The sequence below is a fragment of the Erithacus rubecula genome (assembly GCF_903797595.1).
Source record: "Erithacus rubecula genome assembly, chromosome: Z".
Taxonomy (NCBI): domain Eukaryota; kingdom Metazoa; phylum Chordata; class Aves; order Passeriformes; family Muscicapidae; genus Erithacus; species Erithacus rubecula.
In genome coordinates this window covers 6,326,879-6,348,613 of record NC_136661.1, presented here as the reverse complement: position 1 = coordinate 6,348,613, position 21,735 = coordinate 6,326,879, and the positions used below count along the sequence as shown (strand labels likewise).

General features: G+C 36.2%; 1 protein-coding gene across 11 annotated transcripts in view; it reads left to right on the top strand.

Moving 5' to 3' along the window:
* JAK2 (Janus kinase 2) overlaps positions 1-21,735 on the top strand; it is an 87,546-nt gene that overhangs the window by 29,771 nt on the left and 36,040 nt on the right. For 2 of the 11 annotated variants that reach the window (XM_079330002.1, XM_079330003.1), the window contains 6 exons: positions 8,254-8,399; positions 12,440-12,690; positions 18,649-18,772; positions 19,556-19,673; positions 20,079-20,224; positions 21,381-21,702. In XM_079330002.1, coding sequence (XP_079186128.1) covers positions 12,471-12,690; positions 18,649-18,772; positions 19,556-19,673; positions 20,079-20,224; positions 21,381-21,702 — 930 coding nt within the window. In that variant the 5' untranslated portion in view covers positions 8,254-8,399; positions 12,440-12,470. Of the gene's footprint in view, positions 1-553; positions 750-826; positions 1,985-8,253; positions 8,400-12,439; positions 12,691-14,955; positions 15,079-18,648; positions 18,773-19,555; positions 19,674-20,078; positions 20,225-21,380; positions 21,703-21,735 lie in introns of those variants that run through there. The other 9 variants (XM_079330008.1, XM_079330005.1, XM_079329998.1 and 6 more) reach the window with 9 other exon arrangements.

The window sequence follows — 21,735 nt, the reverse complement described above, 5'->3', positions numbered from 1 at the left end:
TGTCATCTCATATTATATGACCAGGCCCTGACTCTATAAGGATTTATAAAAGTACCTAGTCATAGCCCTGTTAAAATTGTATAGGATCTGAGCTGGATGGCATGGAGGGAAATGTTGCGGGTTTGTTTGTTTTTCTTTTGGTTGGATTTTTGGCAGGGATCTTGGGTGGGATTTTTGTTTGGTCTTTTTTTTGGGGGGGAGGGTGTTTTTTAAGGCCGGGTTGTAAAAAATGTTAGTGTCCTGAGTTCCTGTAACTGCTGTATCACTGTAAAGAGCTAGCTTGGTTTCCTTTACAAGACTTTAGGCACTTTTCCAAAGACAATGAGGAAGGAGGGAAAAGACAGCAAAATCCCCTAGAAACCCCTGCACCTTGAGGAGGGAATTTGTGCTATGAAATTTGCATTAGGTCTGACCTTTTGATATGCGATTTCTTAATTGAAGCTGAAAAAGCAGGGTAGGCTGACAAAAGTATTTCTGGAGAGTCCACTGACAGCTATTGCTCCTGGCTGTTTGGGAGAGTTTGCTGATTCACTCTGACTTAACTGTTATCCTGTTTACATGCTGACAGTTATTTCTGCAAAGAGCTAATTTGTTGAAGCACATGTTTCCAGATTCTGTTCAGATAGTGTAGCTGGCATAGGAGTAGTTCCTTCGTCCAGATGTTTTCACATTTTTGATGTCTCTGTCTCAGATTTACTAGGTTTGTTTTCCCCTATATTTTTCACAGAAAAAATGTTACAGGAATCAAGGTAATGCATGTTTTATCACTCAGACTATTATTGCAATTTTCTTGTTCAAGACTACTTCATCCTTCACTTTGAGCCAAATGACCTGTGAGGCTGGGAGCAGCAGGAGTGACATCCTACAAACACAACATTGTGGAGAAAATTGTGGATCTTTGTGTGGTTTCTCTTTTTGCAGGCAGAAGAGCTGGTTGGGATTATGATTATTATATTCTCCATGGTATTTTTTTGTGTATGGCAAGATACAAAAGTATGTTTTTAATCTCTAAAGGTAGATATTTAGAAGTTTGTCAAAGAGTAGTAGTTTCAGTTGTGATATTCTGGAGTTGAAACTGTGGACACCATTTCACCTAGAATGATTGAAGAGACCTAGTGATACTGTTCCATGGAATTATTTCTCACTTAAGTGATTGCAAATTTCATTAAACAGTCTTTTAGGTTTGAGGAATAGATTTTTTTTCTTAAGTTATTCTAATTCTTGGGCAGGAATCAGGATCATTCATTCTTCTCATTTTTTTCTTTCATCTCTCTTTTCTGTTACTAAGTGCAATCTGTGTTGAAAGAGAAAAGTCACAAAATAAACCTTGAAGGTGAAAGCATGTTTTTAAACATTGTTTTGACACTACTTGCCTTTAGAATGGCTCTTCCTCTTTCTGTTTACTTCTTACTTGCCTAGAGGAGACTTAGTGATGTCATCCTCCTTTCCCCCTACTACATAATCTTCTGTTCCTGATGCTTAGGAGAATTTCAGCTCCTCAGCCTTCTTGAGTTCTGCATGCAGTGTAAACACGTATGACAGTTACTGTAGAGGCAGTAGTTTTACTAAGCTCTGAGGAGGGAAGTTGCCGGACTGGGGAAATGAGATAAGAGGGCAAGAAAATGGAGATGACAGAATTCAGAAGGAAGTCCAAAAGAGTTTAACTAGGTCTTGGAAAAAGCTTCCTAAACAAATGGAAGCAGGGCAATTTATGCTAATAGCCAATGGTAACTGGAAAGAGTTATGACTGGTTTTCCTCACAGAAATGTTTGCTGTGAGAAACTCTTTCTTCTGTGGGGAAGAGAACCTTGTCCTTTCTCTACTCGAGCAAATAGCTCTTCTTGGTTTAACTGTTGTATTGGTATTTGCTTAAAGGATAGTTTTTTTAATGGACTCAGAACTCCAGGGTGCATCTGTAGTGGGAGAGGATAAAGAACTTTTCAAAGATCTGATATCTTTCAGAAGTACCAGACTACTGCAAGTAGTGGGTCTTGGCTGTTCTCTGTTCTATTCCACAGTTAAACTGCTAAAAACAGAATGTACCTGGGAAATCCCTGCCTGCCACAGAAGGCTGGGAGAAGGGTAATTGTTTGAAACCTTTTCCATTATGATACAGCCGGTGCCTGCTGTGCCACTCTTCAGCACTCACTGACTGCAGTGTGAAATGTGTATGACTTCTGATAGCTTAGCATTGCCTGCATGGTTCTTGACAGCATCTGTAAACCAACATCTGTTGTGCAACTGTTGATGCCATTCTTTGGCCCTGCAGTACTGTAGCAACAAGTGCTGGTTCATGTTTTCACAAATCGCTCTTCAATTGTGACAGCAGGAGTTGCATTTCACAAGGAATAGCTCTTTCTTCAAAACTGTCTTCCAATATCACCTCCTGGCAGTCTCAATCTTGCAACATTTAAGAAAGCAAAGTAATTTCACAGACTAATTGTTACAATTTTTGCTTTTGTTTGCATTCCCAGTATTTATTTTAACTTATGAGTGTAGCTGTAACTGTCTTATATGTTCTCTAGAGATTGTTGAAGGGTTTTTCCCCAAGGCAGTATTTTTAACAAAAATGCCTTTTAATAGAAAAATACTTTTTATTTCTGCTTTAGTGGTTTGTTGGAATATTTTTTTAATATCAAAATGTTATTTTTTTCATTGAACCTTTTTTATGTGATTTCCTGACTTTTTCATAATGTGTTGGTGGTTTTTCCTATGTTGAAACTGGTGCTTTGATTGTTCACTGTAGAACAATAGTTCATTATTTTTTTGTAACCAAAAGTCAGCCAGGCAGAATGAGTCCACTTACAAGCAATACTGCTTTTTACTTTGAGTTAATTTCTTCCACGTACACAGGAGCATTGGCAGCTCCTATTTAATGTCTTTCTGAAAGAAATCAAATAATCAATTCAGGAAGACTTGTGCTCTAGTAAGTAACTTTTGTTCCATGATCTGAGCTATTGAACAGTACTCAGGTTTCAGTACAGTTAACAAAAAAAATGTAGTATGATGTGGCATACTTGTAAAAATATCACTTAGTCCTAATTTTGGTGTTGTCATCTTTTATTGCATCACTTTAAAAGAATTTGGGAGATATCACCAATTTACTTTACTCCCTAACATGTTTTTCACCTGCTTCTTGTGAAAAGTCTTCCAGACCCCTTATCTTTACTTTTCCTATGTCTTCTATGTATATAAAGATGTGCACATAATGATGCCTCCGAATGGACTAAGGACCCTCAGATGTCATTATCTTGGGACACAATCTGTGCCAAATGATTGGGCAACTGTTTGAATTGCTTGGAAATTTTCTGATGAAATAGACTTTTGCTGAAATTTATCATCATGGTGAAATGTTTCGCAGATATGGACCAACTTTTTCCGAAGTTCTAATGGAACCTAAAGAGAGTTGTTGCTTCTGGGCAGGTCTTTGATTTGAACACTTCTCTAGTAACTCACCTACTTGACAGCTTATTGTGGTGTTGAGGCTTCTACTTGAGTGTGGTGTTTCTGACAGCAGCCCCAGGTAGTTTTCTTCTGCAATAAGTACACTGATTGCTTCATTCTGTTGTGAAGAACTTAGACATCACAATTTTAAAATTTCTTATCAGAATGGAAAAGTGATAATCCTCATATTAACAGCTTCTATCTACTTAGTCCCTGTGTGTCATCTGAGCAGATCAGGCCAGGACTATTACTATTTTCTTATGCAAAAGATTGTGAGCTGAATTGTGGAAACTGGTTGTGGTTTTCCAAGTGAAAACTGTAAGCCAATATTATCTTTGGTTCTCTACTTTTTCTTTTTTTTTTTTTTTTTTTTGTCATGTTTTGTCACTGATACATTAATCTGTCACCTTCCTTATGTATTTGCTTGCTAACACATGCATTCAAATTTTGGGGTATTAAAGATTCATGTGTGTTATTAGTATACAGCTGAAAAACTCCTTTGGAGTTGCTTAACTTTTTGGGCTTTTTTCTTGTAGGAGCAGTTGTTTCCTTGTGTGGCTTTACCTCATGGCAGGGTAACAATAGGCAAAGCATATTAGAAAAATGACTGTGAAAACTGGAGATACATTCCTTCTTCACTAAACATCTTTGAATATGCTTTAGGAAAATATTTTATATTTTGTTGAAAGCTGTTTTTAAGGTCAGAATGAATATTACCTGAGAAAAGACAACAGAGTTTTAATGCAGAAGATGATGCATATATATGCATCATATATGGATATATAGCATATATATGGACTTGGCAGCTGTTATCCAAATAATGGAAAGAAGTTCTCAGATTTTCCAGATTGCTTAGTATTTTTCAAAGTATTTTTGAATATTTTGGCAAATTTAACCAGGAGAGTATTTTCTTATGAATATGTACTAGAAATACATGAATCTGTTGCTGTGAGCATTTTGTGAAATTCTCACTGATGTGACATGTTGTGACTGAACAAAGACTTCATAACTTCTTGTTTTTCCACTGAAAAGCATTGTCATTCTGCATGAGGTGATGTTTTAAAAGTACAGTACTTTATTGCCTGTCAGAATAGTGTATGCATTTGGTTTCTTGAATTTTGTATATTTTTGTTTTTAAAGTAACCCATTGAAACAAACTTGCATACAAAGAAAATCAGACCAGATTTGCAAGGATACCACATGTCATATAGCCAGAATATGAAAGCTATTGTTATTGTTGTAAGATTTTTAAACTTTTGATACCATAACAAGCCACGCTGAATACATGTTACGGCAAGCTTAATTGTGCTCCTTTTGTCTGTGCATTCAAACTGAACAGCAAAGACTATAAGTAAGTATACATGCTAAACATAATACCAAACAACTAGCCAAAATACTGGCAAGCAGAAAGCTGACTGACTCATTCGTAGTCTAAGTTTGGATTTAGAGGTTAAAACTTTATTTTGGTCATTTGGAACAAGGTACATAATACTCTTTAGAACCTTGTGATGTTCTATTACTGCTGACTAACGTAAGATTTGTTAGCACTTTTTATGATACTTTGTTTCAATTTTAATCCGTCACAGAGCGAGACCTTAAAACAAAGATTATTAGAAGAGCTCCCATGAGTCATGAAGTGCAGAAAGGGACCCCCTTCTGTTCTAAACTCCTTCTCGAAGAGGAGCCTGGTGTGGCTGGATCCATTCTTAGTGCCCAAGTAATACTTTTAGGCCTAAGAAATTATAGGGTTGTGATTGAACCTTTGTATAGCTTTGTCTCACAGGATTAAGGGAGGCAAATCAGATATATGTGTGTGTGTGTATATATATATATATATGAATTATTTGCTATAATAAATTATTAAACATAAAGATCTTAACCAGAATTATTTTCTACCCAATATAAAAAGTACAATTAGGATAGTATAGTGTGTACTATGTTAAAGTAATTCTATTAAAATAATTCAGTTAAAGCTAGCAAAGAAATTCCCTGTAAGTGATTAAGTAGAGACTGGGGTTACTTACCCATATCATCAACTGTGGCCAAATCTCCTTCACTTAACCTGGAGGAGTAGAGCATCCTCACCCAAGGGGAGGAATTTCCACACATACTCTCCAAGAAGGGATCCATTAGAAGAATCTGTTTGAAAGTGGAGTTGGACCTTCAGAGTATAAAGTGAGTGACTGTCAGTCATATCCAGGCCAGCTGTATCACCTTAGCATTTTTAAATAAGGATATGTTACCATATCTGCTACATATTTACCTCACTATCAGGATGTTTCACTTTGATGTTGATGAGTCAGACTGGTTTTAGCATATTTCAATACCAAAAGCAGCATGACATCACCTTTTTGTTCACTACAGGTAACTTTTCAACACAGGGCATTTTTCAAGCTGGTTTACTCCTTTCCAGGCAGAGCATCCTGCTACACCACTTACCCACCATTACTTGGGAAGGCTTTCATTATTGATGTTCATTCAAATTTCTTGAAAGAAGGATGTGTATATAAGCAGATGGAAAGTGTGCATGTTGCTGTCATCTTTGGCTTACTGCCAATAAACATATTGAGTTGCTGGGAGGCAGCCTATGTCTTAAAGCCTTGCTTGTCAATAATAAATGCTATTTAATCTTTCTTCTTTCACTAGTAGACTGACACAGGCACAAACACTAATTGTATTTATAGCAGTTCTGGAGGCTTGTTGAAATAACAAATACTGTATTGTGTTCTTTGCAGATAGTGGCCACTTGGAGGTGGACTAAATTATTTTGACTGAAATTCATTAGCCTCTTAAGTCTGTTTTGCAATTTGGCATTTAAACCCTTGCAGCTGCCAGAAATGTGAGATGGTGTAGACCTGAACAAATTGAGGGAAGGAGGAAATAGGGGGGCTAGGTCACTGACAAGAGAGATGGTGCACTGTGAGATTTGTACAGCAGCTCTGCTTCTGAAAGAGTAAGTCGAGTCAAATGAGACTTAGTCTGAAAGTGTGTGGACTGAATAGTTTTATAAGGCCTTGATGCAGATCCTGTAAATGGGTATGACAGTAAATGTGTGCTGAAGAAAAAGTACTTGACTCTTTCTTGAAAAAGGGGTGAGAGAGAGAGTGAAATGTGTCACATAAGCCTGTTCAGCTTGGAGTTTTTCATCTCTTGAGTGTCCGTGCTTCTTATTCACAGCTGTAAGCTGCTCTTTCATAAGCAAGCAATCATTTTCATTTGTTATGTGAAGAATAGACTTTATATTAGGCTGCTTTATTGATTTTTTTTTTTTTTTTTGCATGTGAAATACAGGCTGCAGTGTTACTGAGGCTATTCCAAATGTTGCAATCCTTTTTCTGCTGGATTTGTGGAAAAATGACATAGTTAAACATAGATAAATGTTCGTGCCGTTTTGCTTGAAGTCAGGAGCCTGACTGGGAATTGCAAATGCTAGGCAGTCCTGAGTGTGAAACTTCACTTTCAAAATAGAAATTACATTAGAATACCCACAGTGCTCCTTGATCTAAAACCTGCATGAACAGGTGGCTGTTCACTGCTTTGTTTGAAGGTTGTGCTCTCAGGTCAGTGTGCATGGGATATGTGCTCAGTAGGCGAAAGATAGACAGCTCTCCCCCAAACAACTCTTCCTCTCTCCTTCTGCCACTTCATCACAGGTCTGGAAAACTTTCACTGACTGTACTTGCCTTCATATCAGATCCTGGTATGATCAGAAGCACTTGGAGGAGGTGCATACAAAAAACACAGCTGTCCAAGCAAGGCAAAACTGTCTGTCTCTGAAGCCAGTATTGCAAGAGGAGAAATGCTAATCGTTGCCATCAGTCTGACTTCTGTGGGGAAAGAAACTGGATTTGCTGCTCGCTGACATGGGCTCTTTTTTGGGGAGGGAAGAAGGGACGGAATGTGTTACTCATGGTAGATTCAGGCAACACAGCACATGGCACTGGGGAAGATGTGTTGAAGTCTTTGCTCCTGTTCAGGGAGATGCCTGTCTGAAGAGTCATTCCAAAAACTTGCAGAGTTCTCCATTCTGCCCCCTTTGAAATTCCATTGTATTTCCCCCACCTTTATTCAGTTTTAAAATTAATTTTTGGTTCTGTGTCAGGCCCTTCCTGTGTTGGGAAGGTCACAAAGGGAATGTATATATTTTTTCACTGCTGCAGGAAGCTGCTGTTGTGCCTAAGCATTTTCAAATAGTTTCATGCAACCGCAAAAGTGTTGCGCTAAGAGAGCAAAGGGTGGGTGTGCGTGGGTGTGCCCTTGCCCTTCCTGCTACAAGGCAGTTTTCTTAACTTCACGTGAATTGAGATGAGTGCATGTTGGCAGTTTTCAAACAGAATTAATTGTTGTGACTGAAGGGATTACTACTACATGAGGTGAACATACCATGTCTCTTTTTTGATTACCTTCCCTTTTTAATTTCTAGTTTTTCCGTATAGTGCCATCAACAATTTTCTTAAACAGATGCTGTTTTCACAGAAAAGAAAAGCATGTTGTGTGCAAGAAAAGCATGTTGTGTGCAAAAACCCCTGGTGATTGTTTGAAGTGGGGTATCTGGCTTCTACACCACTTTCTTGCTAGACCTGAAAAGTCATCTCAGTACCAAAAATGTGGCTTAATTTTTTTAAAATTTTGTATTTTAAAAACCTAAATTTAAAAAGTTCTTGGCAAAAATAACTGGAATTTGGGCAAATAAGAAGTGGGGGGGTCACTTTATCTGTATCTAAATGCAGATTTGATTTCCTCAATGATCATGCATTATGTACTATTCACAGCCATTAACATTTTTTTAATATTGTACTTTTAATGCAGATACATTATGTTCTACCTCTGCCTGTGTGCCTGCTTTGTCTGACTTTCTGTGGATTCCTGCTGCAAGTGGATGGCTTGTGACATGCTTATTTGAAGGGCTTCATCACTGTGAAGTTTAGTACAGAGATTGCTCAAGCGATAAAAAGGTAATTAACTGTTGGGGATTTATCTGTAGTAAGAGGATGCTCTCATTTTTAAACCTTTGAAGTTGTACCTCATCAAGTGGTATGGCAAAAGACCCTGGCTCAGGAGGCTTCAACAGCCGCCTACTGCCTTAAATGCTCCCTGTGCCCCGTCCCCCCCAAAAAAAACCAAACCCATAAGTTGAAAAGCAATGTTTAAAGGCTCTAAATGCTGCATATTATTAAATCCTGAGAATTTTGCATGTCATCCATGTTTTAGTGAAATGTCTTCCGTAAGTTATGATTTTCAGTCTCATTAACAAGTTTCTTGATGGTTGACTTAAAAAGAGCTATATAAATTACTGCAGCCCAGTGTGGCTGGTGAAAATAATTGTCAGGTGCACTGCCAGTAAAAAAGTCAACAGAGAACTGTATGTAGACATGTTCTGTTGTAGGTGCTGGTGATTATGGTTAGAGCTATATGTGGAATTAATCTTATCCTTTAGAGGCTGTATATTACCCGGATTAGGAACAAAAAATAATTCTATTGAATCAAATAATCTGCTCATTCTTACTAGAATCACGTCCCTTACAGCTAGTAGTTTTCATCTCCAAAACATCATCTTTATGTCTCAGACTTTGTTACCTATTCCTATTTATTACTTCGATAAATGGTTAGACCATTTTTTTCATTGAATCTTCATTGAATCTTTCTTTTAATCTTCAGACATCCACTCTAAGATGTGTTTGGAAATACAAATACTTTTATGATACTGAGCAACTTATCTACAAAAGTTGCATTCTGAATATATTAAATCCTTTCATACAGCTGTGAGAATTACTTGCATTCTTTACAGAAACACAGAAATTATTTTGAATTATAGTGTGGTAACAAATCTGTATACCCCAGAAAATTATACTGTGTGTTCTGCAAACAGCTACACTATTGTCTCCCAGTATATTTACTCTCAAAATGCTTACCTCCATCAGAAGAATAGGTCATATTTTGAATGTACTAGATCAATAGCAGTTGATTTTTTTGCCATGTTTAGTGTTTCTGTTTTGCTAATATAGTGGCCTCTGAATGGAACAAAACAGGGAAAACCAAGTGTGTCCAATTGGAGGCTTGTCTACTAAGACAGAGTTGAAAGCATTTTTGGTTTTTTTTTTCATAGCACGAGCAAGTGGCGATCTTGTGTTTAGGTTACTTTGCATGTGAAGCTCTGCCCATATAACTGCTTTAGTTACATGTATAAGACATAGGCCAAGAAAATGTGCTTTCTGTTTTCAGTGAAGAAAATTATATAGGAATATTTATTGGTTTCATCTGTTTTGTCTGTATTTTGACATTAAAGATAAACTTGAAACTTGAAAGTTATTTAATTAGAAGTATTTGAAGTCATTACTCAATTTTACAAATAGTATCTCCTGAGATTTTTTCACATTGTCACATGAAACCTGTGAAATTAGTGCAACAAATGGAACAGAGTATTCTGTTACAGTATTTACTTTGCATTTTTAATGCATTTTATTGCATTTTATTGCACATTGTTAGGTGTAATTAAACAAGGTTCCTTTCTTGGTATATTAAGTTTTTTAATGCAGAAACAAAGAGGGAATGATAGGAGTTTTTTAAAAGGACAAGTATGTTGTAAATGCACAGACTTTATAAAAGAGAGGCAGGCACAAGCATATGTGTATAGTAAGCTTCTGAATATTTCCATTCAGTATTGGATAGATATAAAGCCAAGAGACCAAGATGGAAAGATCTGTCAGTTCAGGTCAAGGTTTGAATAAACAGAATTGATATTGGAATATTTTGTGAAAACTACTGTAGTAATTAAAGATGGCCCCCTGTGGAGATGAAAGCTGTGGGCTGAAGCTGTGAATGTTTTATGAAAGCAAGTTACAGAGCACAAACATTACGTCTTGCATAATGTTGATGGAAGTGGTGAGAAATCTTTTAAGTATAATGTTTCTAGTCATGTGGTAGTTACTTTCTTTTAAAAAACAGTAATTTCAGTTAAGAAGGATGCTTTTTCTCCTTAGTTAAACATGTACTTGTTAGCTGTGCTGCCTTTGGAGCTAAAAGCAGATATCTTCTCAGTTAAGGGTGGCTGGCTCTGTAAATGAGGCATAGGGAATCCATATATCCTCTATGTAAGGGCCTAAGGAATGTGGTGAATGACATTTGCATCTAGACATTATTATTTGTATATCTATGATACATTCTTGGTGTTGCTTAGTTTGGGAAGTAAAAGGGTACATTTTTCACTTGGTGATGGTATCTTTTTTCTTTTCTCTTTCCCCCAGAATCAATGAAATGGTAACACAGTTTTGTATTTGTAATTGAGTATTTTTGTTGTCTCATAACTCATTAAGTTAATGTTTCCCTTATTTAAGATGCTCAGCCTTTTTTTCCTGCTGATATAACTGTTGTGATTTCCATAGCACATATGATCTTTAGCTCACGTTAATGAATATGCATACACTCATCCTTTCTTAAATAATTGATATTAGGTACAGAAAATTTAAAAAAAACAAAAAAACCACCCAAAACATGTCCAAATCAGCTCTTCTATGATAAAGCAACGTAGTTCAATACAAAGAAAAACTGTTAAAAATAATGCATTAAGAATGTAACACCCATATGCCTGTGCAAAACAATACATATATTTTAACTTAAACATTTACATTTTCAAGTACAACATCCTTGTACTATCTGACTAGTACAGCTGAAGAGATTGAGGGAAGGGGAGACCATCCAGCAGCTCCTTGATGGAAATGAGAAGTGAGTCCATGGGAAACTTAGAAAGTTCAGCAAGGCCAAGTGCACCTGGTCTTGCATTTGTGTTAGAGCAATCTCCAGGACTGGTATGGCTGGAGGATGAGTGGATTTGAGAGCAGCTCTTTGGATGAGGACTTGGGGATCCTGGTAGGAAAAAATGAGATGTGAGCTGGCAGTGTGCACTTGCACCCCAGAAAACTAATTTCATCATATAAAAAGAAGCATCACCCGCCAGTTAAGGGGTGTGATTCTCCTCTTCTTCTCTGCTGTGCTTTTGTGAGACTGCACTTGAAGTCCTGTGTCCAGCTCTGGGGCCCCTAGCTGGAGTGCCTCTTTCGTGAGGAGGGACTGAAATAATTGAGGCTGTTCAGCTCAAAGAGAATGAGACATCAGATTGACCTTATCATGGCCCAAACCATTCTTTGATTCTAAAAAATCCAGTCTTTATAATGGTCTTGTTTAGACCTATTCTTAATTTTCAAAATACGAAATGCAGAATTCCAGGTGATAGCTACTGGGAGTCACTTCTAATAAAAGCAAGCTTTTAGAGTGTGATCTAAGATTTTGTCTTAATCAGTAATTATACAGATTAAAATTATGATGCAGTCACAGAGAGGCAAAGATATTCTTCAGCAAGCTTTTAGAATATGCTGTCTTAATCTCACGTTTTTAAACCCCTTTTTTTTATCAGATGTATCTCTGGTTATTTTTTACATTATTTGTTTTTTTCTGAAAGAAGGTGGTCTTGGAAGATCTCCCATTCCTAGATACAAACAAAGTCTTCTAGATTCTCATCTCAGTTAGCACTTGTTTTTTAAAGTACCTGCTTTTGATGAAAACTCAGCTGCAAGCTGTTATTCCTTTTGTTTTCTTAATCAGTGCTAGTTTGCGACCCAACTAGTTATTTTTGTCTTCAGAGTTTAAATTGAGAATAAAATTACTTGTACAGTGTCATTAAAGCAATTCTTTTGGCTTGCAGGTTTAATTAGCACATGGCAAGTGAGCACATGCTGTCTAAAATCCAGTGAAAAGTCATAATCCTCTAGCTGGACTCCCAGTTAATGTTTTGGGTTTTTTTCCTGTAATACTGTCAGTTACTTTTCCTCTAGGCCTATGTAGTAGATAAGAGAGAAATGTAGCTTTTTATAAACCACCTAAGCTGTTCTCTTGTCTTTAAGTTTTAATGTTTTTTCACACTCAGAACAGTACTAAATACAAATATTACAAAGAAAACCAAATATATTTAGTCAAGAAGTATTGCTTACATTTCTTTCAGGCAGATGCTCTGAACAGAACCGAAACAAACTATGGCTTGTCTTACAATGACAAATATGGAAAGTGCAGCAACTTCTACTGTCCACCAGAATGGTGACATCCGTGGGAATAGCAGTGCACCCAAGCTGACAGAACCATTGCTTCAAGTGTACCTTTATCATTCTCCTGGGAAAACAGAAGGAGATTACCTTCAATTTTCAGCTGGAGAATATGTTGCAGAAGAGATTTGTGCCGTTGCCTGTAAAGCTTGTGGTAAGTATATACCAAAGAGTTTATCTAATTAAACAGTGAAATCCAGCTTCATATAGGAAGGTTTTTAGCAATCCAAAGCTCATCAGAATGGTGGCATTTAGACTAAAATGCTAATTTCTCTGTTCTTTCAGAAGTAATTAGCACCAGACTGTAAAACTATTTCTATTAAAATGGTTATGAGGCTGAATTGGGTGGCTGCCATATTTTTTCAAATAATTTAAGGGTATGCCATCCTGTAACTGGAAGTCTTCTTTCATTGAGCTGAGATACAGTTTGAATAGTTAAATCATAGCAGGAGTTGTGAATAGATTGAATTACTTCCTGATGCAGCCCTGCAAAACAGATTGGTCCTGAAAGTTATGCATGTGTTGTATATTATACATGCCTAATCACTTTGCAGAAGGAAACTGTTCCATTAGATATAACATGGATGCTTCTGTGTGTGGTTAATGCTCTTCATAATAGTTTAGGAAATAAAATGTAAAAATAACATGGTACATTTTAAATAAATAAATAATACATTGATATCTCAGAATGCCTTTGAATTGTTGCATTTACCCAGAGTCTAGCATGCACCAGGGCTGAAATCTGTCGTAAAATAATTTGAGCATGAGTTTTGGGCATGCATCTTTCTTTCTTTCTTTGCAAAAGTACATTGAATTTTTTAATGAAACAAATTCAGTCCTGTTATCTCTGGGTATGAAAGTGACTGTCTTTTTGTTATTTTTTTTGTCTCTTTCATAACAACTATCAGTGCTTAAATCATGAGACATTGCTTCTTCATTTTTGTTTTTCTTTTTTGTGAGAGGATTTTGTGGTTGTACAGCAGAACATGTCTCCATACAGTCAAATAATGTTTATGTTGGCAAGACATCTTTCAGGAGTAAGCTGTGAGTCAGAATACTTCATTAAGAAGGGAGTGACTTGGGTAGTAAGCAAGACTGAAATTGAACAAATTTGGTAATTGTTAATGAATTTTGTGATCTGAACAACTGATAGATCTTTTGATATCAGAGCTGATTACATCTAAATATGACTGCTGTTGGTGGCAAGCAAGACTGGATCTAGACAAACATCAGCACTCAGTGAGAGTCTTGTTATGTACCTTTTAAACAGTTCAGATAAATGAAGATTTTCCAGTTGCCACTAACTTTAGGTCTATTATATCTGGTATGTATTGGCTATAAAAATATTTTTCTGTCTAATGTTATTCTGCCATTTGATACATGCAAGCAAAAGTTCAGCCTCTTTTTTTTTTATACTTTATTTAAAAACAGCTTTTTTGTTTGGGAAAAATATAATAAATATAAAAATTTTCATGAGTTTGTATTTTTTATAAGGAAAACTGTACATAAAAGTGATTATCACATTTTCCAAACAGAAATACAAAAATAAATAAGGTGTCTTGAAATTAAATTTAAATTGATGAGTCAGTCATGAGTCAGTTCTTCCATGTTAGCTAGTTAATTGCCAAGCAAAATATTCAAAATATCGCACCAAATTGAAGAAAAGGTATTGCTCTCAGCCTGAGGGGGAAAGTGGTGTTAGAGGAACTGATGATGGAAATGAAATATATTAGAGAAAACATTCTAGAGGTTACAGAATCTTTGTGTTAGGTGTATCTTCATTGTAATTGTCACCCATCTGAATTGCAAATATGTTGGAATTTCCATGGTACTACCCTTGAAATGTGTTTGTCTCTCTTGGAAAACCATAGAAGACAATTTTTGATTATAACTAAGTAAAAACACTATTTCAAAGCATTTAATGTGACAAGTGGTGGCAGCATTTACAGTCAGTTAAATCTTTTCAAGGGAGAGACTGCATTGCATAGTGTGATGATGTGTAGTACCTCTTTGCTCCTATGCTTCAGAAGAGATTCCTTACTGCTAACAAGGTTCCAGGCAGATTTTCCCTAGCATACTGAATTTCCAGAGTTGACATGACTCAGGGTTCAGACACGGCTCAGAGTTATTGCTGAGTATAACTGCCACTGAGGGGGTCTTTTTTATTTTTTTGGGTTGTTTTGGGTTTTGGGTTTTTTTTTTTTTTTTTTGGTTTTTTTTTTTGGTTTTTTTTTTTTGGTGATTTTGTTTGGTTTGGTGGGGGACGGGAGGGGTGTGTGTGTGTGTGTGTTTGTTTGCTTGTTTTTGTGAGGTGATGGTGTTGTTCGGTTTGTCTTTATTTCTCCTACTTTAGGTGATAGCTTTTCCTGAAAATCCACCCAGAACATGCAACCCCCTGCTCTCCTACGCTAGCTGGGGAATGAATTAATCAGAACTCTGGACAATTCTGTTTTTCCAGGAAAAGTAATATAAGCAATGATTGACTGTTCGGAAAGGGTTTTGTTGACAGGATAGTGACATTGAATGTGCAGTTGAGTGTTTGGTAAGCTTCCAGTTTGTATGAATGATGAATGCAAGGTACTATTTTTATGTCAGAAAAGGCAAGCAAATTTCTAACTGGTGTATGTAAGGTTACCTAAGTTTTAAATAGTTTACTTCAAATTGTGTGAGACCTAGTGTATGTATTAGACTTTTTGTGTACAAAATCTGAGATTTTTAAAATTGTTTTAAATCATTCAACTTTTGCTTTCATGTTTTTCTGTTTAATGACTTAGATGCTTGAATTGAGAGTTGCATATGACAGTATTTCTATTGCAGACTGGTGTCATGGCTTTTTGTGATTTGCACTTCCCGTTTTTTATTTTTACTTAGAAGAGAGATATTGCCTTATAAAAATATACTGTATGGGAGAAAGGGTTCCTAGTGCCAACAAAGGTGGAGATACAGAAAAAACTGTATTTTGTTAGGTTCATCAGGATAAAAAAGGTAGTGAGACTTACCTGGATGTGAAGCTCTAAAATCATAATGAGGAAAAGAAGAATCTGTTTTTTTTGAGGTTTGAAACAGAAGTTCAAAGTATAAACTCATGCTGTGTTGTAGTATTTTGTGATGTTACTTGTCTTTTTAGTACAAGGCTCCTTTCTTTAGCCTTTTGTAATAAATAAATAAATTGTAAAGAGATATTTTCATTGCAATAGCCCAGAAAATTTATTTGACAGCTCTTGTTGGAGAAGCAAAGCAGAGAAAATTCTGATTAGTTAGGTCTGAGTCACTATCTTCTCTCCTAATTCCTCACTTATTGAGCTGATAGCACAGTTAATGCCCTGCAAAAATCCAGGGGAGGCTTTTCAGTACCTGTTATGAATGGCTTTTATGATTTTACTTGTGTTGAAAAGAGCATTTCTTCATTGAACAATGAAGAAAAAAGAACATTTTCAAGTTTATGCTATTGTTGGCATATCTAGGCTTCAGCAGGAAACTTTTATTCCCCAAGCCAGTTTTTAAATTTTCATTGTTTCTAGAGAAAACATTTGAGTACTGCATTTACCATCCCTTGAGAAAGTCCTGTAGTTAGTATTAGCAGTAAGAAGCACATGAAAAGAGAAGTTTCTGGCCTCTTTGCTTTTGTCAGATTTTTGTGGACAATTTTCAAGACTGTTTAATAAAAGGCTTTGCTCTGTTTTATAATTGAGCATTAAGTGTAACAAAGCACGTTAAGAGTTCTTCAAGGTGAAGGGATAAAAAAGTGTAACTCCCTTTCTTGAAAAATATTCATGATCTCAGTGTCTTTAAATGCTTCCAGTGAATGGTGCAAGTCACTATTCAGAGCTATAAATGCCAAAGTATGAGGGTTGGAAAAGTGCACGGTTTACTTTTCATACAAAGAAGACAGTGGGGGAAGAGCTTAATATAAATATTTCTGACTTGTAGGGGGTGTACCACAATCATATTCTGGTTAAAGTTTCAGATTGGCAATGATGCAATCTTGAAATACCTGTGGAGTTTTTTGAGAGGTGGGGTGGTGTGGTGATTGTGGCATCTATAATGTATTTGGTCAAATGAAGCAGTTTAGTATTTGAATTTAAGCATATGGTTTTGAAATGTTGTTCAGTAAGCATACATGGGATGATTAGTAGTTTGGGTAAATGTGTTAGGGACACCAGTGGCTGTACAGTAAATATTCAGCATGGCCCTGAATAGTGTTTAGCATGGCAAGAGTCATGGAACAGGCTAGTGATTCTCACATACATTACACTGTAGTTGATCTGAATTTGTTTGGGGTACAGGCACTGCACACCCTTAAAACTGCTAAGTTACTGCTTTTTGGACAGCTGACATGTAGTATAGTGTAGTTCATCCCACTTTACACATCTAATGAGAACCATGTTTAGTTGCATGGGATAGGTTTCTTTTTAACTCCATAAAAAAATTCTCAAAACTTGGATGGATCAAATACATCATGTTGCACCATAAATTTGCAACATTTAGAATTGCAGCCAATTTCAGTTACTTATCCCTTCAGTTTTATTCCCGTGGGAGGTTTGTGTAGTTTTGGTTTCCCTTTCATTGCCTTACATAATGCTTTCCATTTCCGTAGTTTCCTGTAAGTCTGTGACTCTTTTTCATAGAAAATCATGTGTTAAGACCTGCAACTCTGGTATGTTTTATAGAGCTTTGGTTTAAGAAGGTATCAGATAATTAGCCGACAGATTTCAGCAGTTTAATCTTCACAAGTATACAATATAACTCTAGTTCTTGACCTTCTTGCTGGACCCCTATAGAAGCAAACCCTTTTTCATATCAAAGTTAATAAGGTAGTTTGTTGTTTAAGACTGAAATATGTTCTATTTCAAAGAGTTATGTGGTTTTATATGGGGAGTTGATTGTTTCTTCTGATTGTTTTACATTCAGTTTAGATGTGATGAAAGAAATGTGGGGTCTGCCCCTTTCAGTAATTACCTAAATATTGTTCAGAACAGAAGGAAATGGAGGATTTTTCTTTCTCCTTGTTTCTTGTGAGAATTTCAATTACTTCATTTTAAGTCTTAGCAAGGGTGTGGTTACTTGGCCTTTTCCCAGAATTCTTGTCTCTTAACATCATATTAAATTGCTTTTATTGTCTTTACCTGTTATTTTGTCTTTTTTTTTTTTTTTTTTTTTTTTTCTTCTTACCTCAAAGTATATTGCTTTAATGTAAAATTTTCTTTAGATATGAGCTACTGTGACTTTGAAATTTTAACTTTTTGTCCGTATCTCCCTGGCCTTTTAACCTGTATCTCTTGTCTTCAGAATGTGTCAGTACTTGCAGTTCATCCTTTTATGCTGTCAGTTTTCAGGCATGTCTTGTTTTCCAGATCTAACACTGACATCACATGGATGCATAACATTGCAGCACAGTACAATGCTGAGTCGTAGGCTGTGTTTCAGCTGGAAGTGTCAAAGTCAAATTAAAATTATGGTGCTGATGAAGAGTTGATTTTCAACTGATTTTTATAGTGTCTGATTACATAGGATTGCTTGTCAGTTGCTATAAGCATAATTCAGAGTTGTTGAGGGAAAAGAATATTTTCCAGTTCTGTTTTTTTAGCAATATATGTTTGAATTTGTTCTAAATGGATTTAATAAGATGGAGATGGCTGGTGGTTGCCCTAGTCATTATAATTTTCTTTGTGTTGCTTTACTTCTAATTTTTAATCAGTCTGAAGTCTTAAAATCAATGCTTAGTCTTAAAATCAATGCTCAAAATAAATTACTTGATTTTGGAAAGGCAGGAAAAAAAAATCCAGTGTTGTAAGCTGTTTGTAAATGGAGAGACTAAGAACACATTTTATTAAATGCCATATGGAGAAAATCTTGTACTCTAGCAGTGAAGTACAGGACAAAAGGTGAACAGAGTCTTCAGTCAGAGAACATAAAGGAAGCTTAAGAAATTTAACCAGCAAAGCAGCCTGCAGGTTATGGAATCATGATTGCTGTGTTGTTGGCAATACTGATACCTGCTGCTGATAGTAGTAGAATACTGTGGCAATCTACTACTTTTAACCCACAGTATTTTTTTAGTATTTTTGAAAACAGTTTCCTATTGATGTTTGCTTCTCTGTTCTTCATGTAGGTATCATGCCAGTGTATCATAACATGTTTGCACTCATGAGTGAAACAGACAGAATGTGGTACCCCCCAAATCACATCTTCCATGTAGATGAAACAACCAGACTCGTCCTAATTTATCGGATAAGGTAATCTAAATAAAATATTGTGTACTTTTTGTGGTAAACAAGACTGTGTGAGAAAACAAACCAATATGATATTTAGCTTAACTGTAGTTTCTCTGAGAAATTATGGACAGATTTCTGGTATTTTCTGAAAACAGGGAGGAAAAAGAATCAAAAATATTGGAGTGATTTGAATTATCTACTTTTAAAATTTTCTGTATTCGTGTTGGATTGAAGAAACAAACAATAAAAATATACTAGAAGTAAAAAAAAAAAAACAAACCTTTCTTAAGAATGATACATCTCATCATCTCTGTGCTTTCCTGTTTGAAGTAAGTGGCAATTTCCAAACTGCAGAGTAATTGTCCTGCATAGTCAGGTTTGTTTCTGCAATACAACCATTTTTCCCTAACCTTATCATTTAATGTGGACAACTAAAACTATAGCCACAGTTTTCCTTTTGTAAATTGCTTAATTTATTTACATTATATAATTTGGCCTGAGTGTCTTTTAGGAACTGTTTCAAAAGAAACTAGAAGACACTAATAAAATTCTCTATTCCTATTAATAAGAATAACTTTGCAAAGGTTCTCATTCCTATCAGTACATGTTTTCACGCTGTTTAAATATTGCATACTTTAAAACATCAAGAGCTTGATCTGAAGTCTTAATTGAGTAACTGGGGTTTCATAGTGGTCCTCCAGGTCAGCAGCACTAATTACATGTATATGAGAGCAAAAATGTCTGATGTTGGTAAAATCAAAATGCCTGTTTATTGACAATTGCTTAAATTTAATTTCCTGGCAGGTTTTATTTTCCCCACTGGTATTGCAGTGGCAGCAACAGAGCATACCGGTATGGCATTCTTCGCGGTGCAGAAAGCCCCGTCCTTGACGATCTTGTCATGTCTTATCTATTTGCACAGGTATATTTTGCTCCCTTCCTTTTGCATGCAGATTGGTAAAGGTTATTAGTATTTATTCCCTTCCCATCTTCTCCTAGTAACTCTGTAGGCTCTTGAGAGCTTGAAGCCCTCTCAAGCTGGAAATTAGATTCCATGTCCTATTGTGTGGTTGGAGAGATGAAGTTCAAAATAGTGCTTCTAAACATGATAGCAGCTGGTATTCCTTATGAATAAGTACATCTTTTTGTGGATGAAGTAGGTCATTCAATCTTTAAAAAACTCAGCAAATAAAACCCCCTAAACAAACCAAACATAAGCTATCAAACAACACAGCAACAGCTCCCCCCAAGAGCTGCACCACAAACCTCTCTTATTGATAAGCAGCAGAGCACCAGTTTTCATTTGCTTTCTTGTATTCTTTCTCAGTGGCGAGCTGATTTTTTGGATGGGTGGGTACAGATGCCTGTTACTCATGAAACACAAGAAGAATGCCTTGGAATGGCTGTTCTAGATATGATGAGAGTGGCCAAAGAAAAGGACCAAACCCCGATGGCTATTTACAATTCAGTCAGGTGATTCTGAATTTTGTAACTGTTTCATGTATATCTGATGCCTAAAGTTTGTATTTTTAGATGTTAGTGTCTTGGAGGAGATCTTTAGCTGTTGGCAGTTGATATATTCTAACATAATTTTACCTATTATGTAAAATAGAAATTAATGGAAAAATTTGTGTTATGATGTCATTCATGATTTGGGTACATGGATTTGACTCTCTTAATAAAGGGTAAGGCAGCAGCTTCTTATCTGAGAAAATATGTAAGTATATAAGTAGTAATTTTGAGTGAGACACCATCTGGATGTCATCAGATCCAAGCCCCTGTTCTTGTCAGGGCCAAATTCAAAGTTGCATGAAGTCACTCAGGGCCTTGTCAAGTCAAGTTCTGAACATGTCTGGTTATGGAGATTCCCCTTTATGTCTGCAGTTGTGTCCTCTGCATGACCATGGTCATTGTGAAAGATTTTTGTCTGTACCTAATCAGTCTCCTCTGTGATACTGATAATCCTCTCTTGTCCTTTACACATTATTAGATGACAATTAGTAGAACACTGTACTTGAGCTTTCTTTTCTCCAAGCAGAACAAATCAAGCTCCTATGTGCCTCTTCTGTCCTGTCATGTGCTCCAGGCTCTTAACCATCTTGGGCAGATCTGTGCTAAACTTTCTTGAGTTCATCAACTCACTTGGGTGTATCAATCCTATCAGTTTCTTCTCCACCTGAGTTAGTTCTGTCCCTGACATAGGAACTTCAGTAACAGCTGACCAGTTGTATTCTACCACCTGTGTTTTCAGCCAGGAAATCTGTCCTTTATCCATGTAGTTGCCATGCAGTATCCTCTTTACAATTTCTACACCAAACAAAGCAATTTTCCAACTTCTGCTGCCTTACCAGAACTTTACTTTGAATCTTTGAATTTATGGAAAATGCATTATGTAGTTTATGTTGCAATTGAGTGAAGGAAAAAATGGAAAATGTAAGATAACAGGGGGCTTTATTTGAAAGAACATGATACAGATCTAAGAAAGGATCTCTGTTATCCTAATGTTGAAAAAATAATGGTAGTTTTAGAGGAAAAGATGTTTTCGATGTTGACTTGCTTAGAACTAATTATCTTTGCTGGATTTAATGGATAAAATTAGTAGCTTTTTTATCTGGTTATGTATTCACAGCTACAAAATGTTTTTACCTAAGTGTGTGAGAGCAAAAATCCAAGATTACCACATTTTGACGCGAAAAAGAATAAGGTACAGGTTCCGCAAATTTATACAACAGTTTGGCCAATGCAAAGCTACTGCCAGAAACTTGAAACTTAAGTATCTCATAAATCTGGAAACCCTTCAGCCTGCCTTCTATTCGGAGGTTTTTGAAGTAAAAGAACCTGGTGGAGATCCTTCTGGAGAAGAAAGTTTTGCAACCGTTGTAATAACTGGAAATGGTGGAATTCAGTGTTCAAGAGGAAAACTTAAAGACTGTGAGACACTTGGAGAGCAGGTAATTATTAAAAATTACTTAACAACTGTGTAG